The following is a 9,507-nucleotide window of genomic DNA, read 5'->3' as shown; positions in this document are numbered from 1 at the left end:
GATGGTCACTCTGACAGCGCTCCAGAGTTCCTCTGTGGAGATGGTTGTCTTTCTGGAAGGTTATCCCATCTCTGCATAACTCCACCAATCAGGCCTTTATGGTAGAGGGCCAAAACGGTAAAAGGTACATGATCGTCCGCTTGGAGTTTGCCAAAAGGCACCTAAAGACTCTCAGACCATGAGAAACAAGATTCTCTGGTCTGAGGAAACCAATATTGAACTCTTTGGCCTGAATGCCAAGCGTCACGTCTGGAGGAAACCTGGCACAATCCCTACGGTGAAGCATGGTGGTGGCAGCATCATGCTGTGTGGATGTTTTTCCGTGGCAGGGACTGGGAGATTAGTCAGGATTGAGGGCAAGGTGAATGGAGCAAAGTACAGAGATATCCTTGATGAAAACCTGCTCCAGAGCACTCAGGACCTCAGACTGGGGTGAAGGTACACCTTCCATCAGGACAATGACCTTAAGCACACAGTCAAGACTATGCAGGAGTGGCTTCGGGACAAGTCTCTGAATGTCCTTGAGTGGCCCAGCCAGAGCCCGGACTTGAACCCGATCGAACATCTCTGGAGAGACCTGACATTAGCTAAGCAGGGACAGTCCCCATCCTATTTGACAGAGCTCGAGAGGATCTGCAGAGAAGAATGGGAGAAACATCCCAACTACAGGTGTGCCAAGCTTGTAGCATCAGCTTTTTTTACTTTGTCATTATGGGGTATTGTGTGTAGATTGATGAGGGGAAAAAACTATTTAATCCATTTTAGAATAAGGCTGTAACTTAACAAAATGTGGGAAAGTCGAGGGGTCTGAATACTTTCCGAATATACTGAATGCACTCAGACCGCTGCGCCACTCTGAAGCCCCAAGGCATATCAGTTCTCTAGGCGCCACTACAGACCCTGGTTCGATCCCGGGCTGTATCACAACCGGCCGTGATTGGGAGTCCCATAGGGCGGTGCACAATTAGCCCAGCGTCGTCCGGGTTAGGGGAGGGTTTTGTAAGTAAGAATTTGTTCTTAACTGACTTGCCTAGTTAAATAAAGGTCAAATAAATATTGTTCCTTAATTGGCCTGGTGTTATCCATATTTAAATGTCCTGGACCATAGCCAATAATAGTAATCTTGTTCCTTGTACCGAAACATGAGGGTTATCCTCATCATTGTCTTATGCTGAGTGCAGCATCATAGCCATAGGCTAGGCTGCATGATTGTGCATTGATAGCATACCTGAATAATGAGCCAGATATTGGGGTTCCATCTCTCAGCTTGTCCCCTTTTGTGTTGTGCTGATGTGCTTCTCAAAGAGGTCTTGAGGTTCCTTGGTAGTGGGAAACATGTTTTCTGGAAGGTCAAGATAGGTTTTGCCGGAGTGGATAAAGCTGCATCTCAGGTTTAGTTTACGTAGCTGGAATCTCACCTCGTTTTAGGTCCTACATTATGTCATGGCTATTCAGAGGACTTCTAGACACGCCCCACCAAATTGATATCGTAACCCCGTCACACTGTGGTTGACTCAGCGGCTGAGGACAACCGTGAGCTACGTGTAAACATGCAAGCATGTATACACACAAACAATGCCTCTTACTCGTCCGACAGGTCACCCCTCTATATACAGTACCAAATTACACCCTACCTGTCAATCATGTATACGAGGCCTGTAGTGAAATGACTGTTACTCTATGTCCTGGCTTTATGATGCAACAGGTCTTATTGACCTCCGGGTACATTTTACAGGACATTAACCTCGCAGGTCTGATAACCTGACCTGATTCCAAATATGACGGACCAAAAAGTGTCTGCTGGCTAAAATGCTCTGGTTCTGGGCAGTTTTATCCTGTTACCCAACTGTTAAGCAACTAAACTGGGGTAGATTTTTGCAGAAGTGGAACACATGGAGAAATCTGAGAGAATCAACTCTCTGTCGTCAACTGCATACAGCTACCGTGATGTTAATTAGATGTTTCCTCAAGCCAACCCCAGTATGAGGTGTGAGGAGACACGGTTTCAGGAAGACCCTAGGAGTTAGGGGGGGGGGGGTATTGAAAAAAATCAGTTGGCCTAGGAAGGGGCTATATTAACCCTGTGAATCATGGCAGGACTGACATACCGGGTGTCCCCTTACATGCCATATAAGGGGACCCCCCACCCCCCACAATGCTACTGTGGTATCACTTTCTGCAGAGGAGTGGCTATTCTTAGGCTGTCACTTCAGCTCATCTGAGCAGGCAAGACCTCTCTTCCTCTGGTTCTCTACTCTTTTCTGTCTGTCTTTCTCTCCTTATTTAAAAGGGGGTGGGTCGTGAATTACATATTTGTCTGTGGCTGTAGTGGGTTAGGTTTTTGTTTGCTGTGCTTTCAGTCTCATTTGACATTTCGTTTAGTTCTCAAGTGTACTTTTTTTTGACCATTTTTTTTCTGCTTTCAGAAGCTACTTGGCTCCTGCCCCACCCCCCTCTACCTCCTTTTTTTTGAAGAAGATTCAACCAAACAAGCAATCAAAGCCTTTGGAAGAATGAGTACCTACAGCATTTCTCTGAGTGGGTCGGCCCCATGGGGCTTCCGATTGCAGGGAGGGAAAGATTTCAACATGCCCCTGACCATCTCCAGGGTAAGAGATCAATTCATCCAGTTCAGTCTACATACATCCATACTTTGTACAAACAATCACACAGAGATTTCCACATCCCATATCCGATGTGTCTTTTGACCAATGAGATCATCCTTTTTCTTGCATTAAGCTTGAATCTAGATGTTGGGGTTTGTTTAATGTTCCGTGCTTGAAACGGGATACTTGGGACGGCCCAACTCTGACGTCATCCCATTGAAGTTTAAATTAAAAAAGACAAAGGTAAAGGGTAGTGGTTAAGGTTAGGGTTTAGGGTAGGGAAGTCCCAAGGATTTCACCTAGCACTAACCGTCAGCCAACCATTATAGGACATCAAATATTGAATTACTAGCACAGTACTTGTAGGTGTGTTGTTGTTAAACATGGTGGTCATTTTGGGATGTTTGGTTGATATATTAGATTGTTTGGGATGCAGTTTTATTACAGTAGTTTCAATAGGTTTTCTCGCTGGTTGGTATCCATTGTGTGGTTTTGGAAAATTCAGTGATTTTAATCTTGGCCTTTGCTAAAAAAAAAGTCTGAGAATATGTTGTGTTCACCTTATCCTGTAGTGGTATGTTCACCTCACACATTGTAAAGGCCTAAAGACTGGGTTGGTTTATGGTGGTAGGAGCTGTGAGTTAGGGGGTAGGCGATGTTAAAATTGTTACACCACAGTTGATGGTGAGAATGTAGGCCTACGTATGTATTTTCAGACTGGAATCATGGCATGCTGTCACCTGCCAAATCTATAGTGTAAATATACAGTTAACTGCCCAAATGAAGGGAACACCAACATTAAAGTGTCTTAATATGCCGTTGGGGCCACCACTAGCCAGAACGGCTTCAATGCTCCTTGGCATAGATTCCACACGTTTCTGGAACTCTATTGGAGGGATGCGACATCATTCTTCCGCGAGAAATTCCATCATTTGGTATTTTTTTTATATGGTGGCGGAAAGCTCTGTCTCAGGCACCGCTCCAGTAATCTCCCATAACTGATCTCTTGGGTGGAGATTTGGTGACTGAGACGGCTATGGCCTCAAGAAGCCCAAACAGATATCAAATTTGACTAAAACATAGTCATTTTAAACCTTGCTAAAATGTGTATATGATCACATATATCTGTCTATTATGTGTGGGAATACTTTGGAACAGATGTCCAAAATGAAAATCACTTGGCGCTGATTTGTTGATGTTTTTTACAGTCTTTTATGTCCAACAATAAAAATTCAAACAACATTTTAATTTTTGCTCTGAAAACTTGGGTGGACAAATAAAATACCCCGGGGACAAACAAAATCACCCATGGGCCAAATCTGGCCCACAGGCCACCAGTTGGGTGACCCTGGCATATGGTTTACATTGTTTTCATGCTCGTCAAACCATTTAGTGACCGCTCATGCTCTGTGGATAGGGGCATTGTCATTCAGGGTAGCCTAGTGGTTAGAGTGTTGGGCTAGTAACCGGAAGGTTGCAAGTTCAAACCCCCGAGCTGACAAGGCACAAATCTGTCGTTCTGCCCCTGAACAGGCAGTTAACCCACTGTTCCTAGGCCTTCATTGAAAATAAGAATTTGTTCTAAATAGCCATTGTTTTAAATAGCCATGGTAGCCAAAATATTGGCCTGCCCAGCATTTTTATACATAACCCTAAGCATGATGGGATGTTAATTGTTTAATTATCTCAAGAACCACACCTGTGTGGAAGCACCTGCTTTCAATATACTTTGTATCCCTCATTTACTCAAGTGTTTCCATTATTTTGGCAGTTACAGTACCTGTAGTTACTTCAGTCGCTAATTCAGGTGTGATTATGCCTTTTGTGTGCTGCGTTTGTGCTGTGATGACCTAATATGCAAGTTCATTGCCCCTTTCCTTTCCTCCCCGAGACTGAAAATAGATATTTGGATTTCTCACCCTGTATTTTAAGGTGTCGAGGTGTATTTCTCCACATTATTTTAGTACTGAAAGTGAGAGAGGTGTTGTTGCCTGAATATCACAAGTTATTTTCTGGTAAGAACAGTATATTCTATGAACATCTCTCCCAAGAACCTCAATCTGTTGATGTTCTTAGAAGAGATACTTGTAGAATAGATATTTATTAGAAGAAAAGAAAGGAAGCTGGCTGGAATAATAATATTATGAGTCTGGTGTGTGTGCCCTGGTGTGTATGTGTGCCTGAAGCCTATGTGTTCATAACGAGTGCATCTTTGGATATACGTGCGTAACTCACTTGTAGACAACCTTTACAGTATGTAAGGATTTGTGTGTGTGTGTACCATTCAAAAGTTTGGACACACCTACTCATTCCAGGGTTTTTCTTTGTTTTTTATTATTTTCTACATTGTAGAATAATAGTGAAGACATCAAACTATAAAATAACACATGGAATTATATAGTAACCAAAAAAGTGTTAAACAAATCAAAATGTATTTTATATTTGGCATTCTTCAAAGTAGCCACCATTTGCCTTGATGACAGCTTTGCACACTTTAGGCATTTTCTCACAACCAGCTTCATGAGGTAGTCACCTGGAATGCATTTTAATTAACAGGTGTGCCTTGATAAAAGTTCATTTGAGGAATTTCTTTCCTCCTTAATGCATTTGAGCCAATCAATTGTGTTGTGACAAGGTAGTAGTGGTATACAGAAGGTGGCTCTATTTGGTAAATGACCAAGTCCATATTATGGCAAGAACAGCTCAAATAAGCAAAGCATCATTACTTTAAGACATTGAAGGTCAGTTTCAAAAAGCATCAAGCGGCATGGTCCACAGGACAGGAACACCCAGAGTTACCTCTGCTGAAGAGGATAAGTTCATTAGAGTTAACTGCACCTCAGATTGCAGCCCAAATAAATGCTTCACAGAGTTCAAGTAACAGACACATCTCAACATCGACTGTTCAGCGGAGACTACGTGAATCAGGCCTTCATGGTCAAATTACTGCAAAGAAAACAACTACTAAAGGACACCAATAAGAAGAAGTGACTTGCTTGGGCCAATAAACATGAGCAATGGACATTAGACTGGTGGAAATCTGTCCTTTGGTCTGATGAGACCAATTTTGAGATTTTTGGTTCCAACTGCTGTGTCTTTGTGAGACGAAGAGTAGGTGAACTGATGATCTCCACATGTGTGGTTCCCACAGTGAAGCATGGAGGAGGAGGTGTGATGGTGTGGGGGTGCTTTGCTGGTGACACTGTCAGTGATTTTGATTTAGAATTCAAGGGACACTTAACCAGCGTGGCTACCACAGCATTCTGCAGCGACACAACATCCCAGCAGGTTAGTGGGACTATCATTTGTTTTTCAACAGGACAATGACCCAAAACACACCTCCAGTCTTTGTAAAGGCTATTTGACCAAGAAATCAACCTATAGCCCCTTTTCCTTACTTGATCTGAAATGATAGGATGAGTATAAGCCACACAGTAAAAATTCCACCTATTGTAGCATTTCAAAAGGCAAAAGGGTTTAGCTATCACAACTGGTAATTACAGTCCTTTCAGATCTACAGGAAGTGTGTAGGGATAAGTGCATAGCCTGCACTTTTCTTTATTTCAGTGAACCTTTACAACTGGTCATTGAATCCCCTTTGACTGTATGCAGTCTTTTATATAGAGAAGGCCTGTGAACTGGGGCCTTCAGTCTGCAGCCCAGGAGCACAAGGCTCAGTCACTCAGCACTCTGACAGGTGGGGAGTAACTTCTGCCTGCCTTGGGCTGCTGCTCTATCGCTCCCATCTAAAAATACTTTCTTTCCCACCGGTGGACAATGCTGATGGTTTGGGTGGTTCATGACTGCTGCCCTTTTCTTTTTTTTAAATAGCGCCAGGTGTGACGTGTGTGTGGTGTAGCCTACATACTGTGTGGGCACTGCATGATCGAAAGGGAGGTTAGAGGCTGGGGATTGGGTTGTTAAATTGCTGACGACCAAGCTGCTGCTCGTGTCACTCACCTGATGGCCTGGACTGCACAACTTCAGCCCCGTACACAAATACTACATGACTACTGTGGTGGTTCCAATGACAAAATACATTTGTACCTCCTGAAATTGCGGCTGGCTACATTGGATAACTTGTCTGGCTGGTTGATCAAATTGAGAGTTATGTGGAGGTGAAATCAGAAATAAAGACAGAAAGATGGCGTATGGAAGGCATGGACCTGAAACCCTGCTATAATGGCAAGCAGCAGACCCTATTTCTAAATACCTCACTGTGAGGTTGGGATAAAAATAAACCTCTTTGGCCTTTCAACAAAACAAAATGTCTTTCCTCCATTTTCAAGTGAGGCACTTAATTTGTCCACATTCAAAAGATTGTCTTGGCCTGGCTTATGTGTAACTTGGCTTCTTTTGTGAGAGAAATCAGCCACTGTCTCACACACGGATGTGCGAGTCAACATTTATTGGTTTATAAATCCCCCATATTTAGGAGGGAGCATTATGACATTTCCGTAAAGACTGGACTGCCATTAAAAACTAATTTGGCCTTTTTATAAGATGTCTGAGGGAAATGTCAGCACGGAGATCCACCAACTCGGAATACGATATGTGTCCCTAGCAAACCTCTGGAGTCCAGTATGGATAATAGCACTGTATTAGAGTGCCACATGCATAACAGCTGGTTGTGATATGGTACTTTCCATTTTGTGTTGCCTGTTAGGACACCTTGGCTCGCAACAATTCATGTTATCAGGAAGCTTGTTTGGATTCATGAAAGCAACCTCATTCTTTTGGCATTTATTTGAGCTTCTTGAACTGCCCTCCAATATAGCCCCAGAAGATCAAGTTTCACTACTGCGTTTAATCTGATCTGTAATAATCGTTTTTGAAATTCTGTTAGTAGTTTGTGCCCTCCGCAGTGTTATGCTGTTATTAAAATGCGTGTCCTCTCCTCGCCTGGACAGTAGACAGGAAAGCTCTGGTGACCGTTTTAGTCAACACCTCCTTGGCTCAAGTACAGTGGTATTCAAACAGTGGGGACCACCTGAATTTATTATAATTTTTTTACATTTTCACGACCACAACCCAAATATGATGATGACAACCTTAAAATCAATACATTTCAATTTTTACATCGACAAATAACGTTCAATTCATCACATTTTCATCTCTTATCAAAGTGAAAAGAAACCATTAAATACATTTACTCAATAACATACTCAATAACATTTTATTTTTCTAATTATCTTTCTCAAAAATATTTGTATACTGTACCACAAAAAAAAGTGGTTTTAACTTTGGCGAACCAACTGCATTTCCCGCGCGACCGCGACTTTGAAAACTGTATGTTGTGTTAAAGTGGTCATTCCTTTCAGTCTTTGGTCTGGCTGTGAAATTGATATTGACAGATGAACACATCCCCTTGAGTGGATATGGGTGGTTGTGTTCTTTCTGTTTTGAAAGAACTTTCTGCGTCAGGCCGAGACCCAAGACCGACGGCAAATGGGGCCTTGAGTCCGAACTTTCGAGTCATTGCCTCTCATACACTGGTCCTCATGTTGGGTATGTGACCCTGTTTGTGACAAGATGGATTTGACAAGAGCTGATTCACTCATTTGAATGATTCAAGATGATCAGGAAATGCAGTACATCACCCACCACTAAACACATCTAATTATCATGAAGTTGGCTAAATGTAACCTTCTGTGGAGGTGAAGTACAGCTTGTTTTTCATGGGATTGCAATGGATATTACCGGTCTGTTTTACCCTTGGACAGCTGAGTTGTCAACCTAGACCTTGTAGATTTGACATAAATCGGTGTCATGCACTACAGACTTACAGTATAAACTGTAGCTGTCTTAGAACCAGCAAGCGAGAGACACCTTCGAAACCCATTTGGTGTATCTTCGATGAATGTCAATCTTCTCCCCTGGGCCCTGGGATGTAACAAGGTCTGTATGATGCAGTTTCTACCCTTTCAATGTACTGTGTGGTCTGAATTCACCTGACCCAATCTATACGGAAATAAGGGGTTTAAGTATAGTTTTATGGGCCGTATCGTCCTCAGTTAAACCCTCCGACTCTAAACCACATGTAACCGATGCAACTCAAACAGGGGTGAAAGTAGATTTAATTTCTTACCAGTACGGGGGGGGGACACACTTCAAAAAAAAATACTACAAAAATTACAGTGTAGCCTACTCCGCTGACACTGACAAACAGATCAATAAAAACAATGTTGTCTGGTTGACATAATTGGCCTACGAAAAGGGCAGACACAAATACAATATGATCTCCATCTAACATGGAGGAGGAGATTATCGTCCAAAAACAAACAAAAGTGGCACTGACCCAATGATAAAGACAGTGAATATACAATCATTCCGGGGATTTTGGCTGATGTTCTCCACTGGTGCCAATAAGATGGGCTACTGTTCGCTCAATTAAGTTAAGAATTTTGATAATTTACAGACAGATTGGAGTCTTGTCATCTCTTTAGAAAAACATTTTTATTTTATTTTTATAAGTAATTTAACCTTTATTTAACTAGGCAAGTCAGTTAAACTTCTTAGGGATAGGGGGCAGTATTCGGAAGTTCGGATGCCTGACATGCCCGAAGTTAACTGCCTGTTACTCAGGCCCAGAGCATATAATTGGTAGTATTGGATAGAAAACACTGAAGTTTCTAAAACTGTTAAAATAATGTCTGTGTGTATTCAGAACTGATATGGCAGGTGAAAACCCAAGGACAATCCACCCGGAATTTTTTTATTTTTTTCTTCTTATTTAATTTTTTCTTCTTATTTACAATGACGGCCTACACCAGGCAAATCCGGGCGACGCTGGGCCAATTGTGCGCCGCCCTATGGGACTCCCAATCACGGCCAGTTGTGATACAGCCTGGAATAAAACCAGGGTGTCTGTAGTGACTCCTCAAGCACGGAGATGCAGTGC

At 42.5% G+C, this 9,507-nt stretch overlaps 1 protein-coding gene across 1 annotated transcript in view; it reads left to right on the top strand.

Annotated features, from left to right (window-relative positions):
* The first annotated feature begins 2,299 nt into the window (after nucleotides 1-2,299).
* Nucleotides 2,300-9,507, top strand: part of LOC112260745 (LIM domain-binding protein 3) — a 71,885-nt gene continuing 64,677 nt past the window's right edge. Inside the window, exon 1 of the mRNA XM_042328177.1 lies at nucleotides 2,300-2,609. Within this exon, the coding sequence (XP_042184111.1) occupies nucleotides 2,514-2,609 (96 nt within the window). The 5' untranslated portion in view covers nucleotides 2,300-2,513. The remainder of the gene's footprint in view (nucleotides 2,610-9,507) is intronic.

This window comes from Oncorhynchus tshawytscha, linkage group LG01 (genome assembly GCF_018296145.1).
Source record: "Oncorhynchus tshawytscha isolate Ot180627B linkage group LG01, Otsh_v2.0, whole genome shotgun sequence".
Lineage (NCBI taxonomy): Eukaryota > Metazoa > Chordata > Actinopteri > Salmoniformes > Salmonidae > Oncorhynchus > Oncorhynchus tshawytscha.
This window is presented reverse-complemented; position numbering and strand designations above follow the sequence as displayed.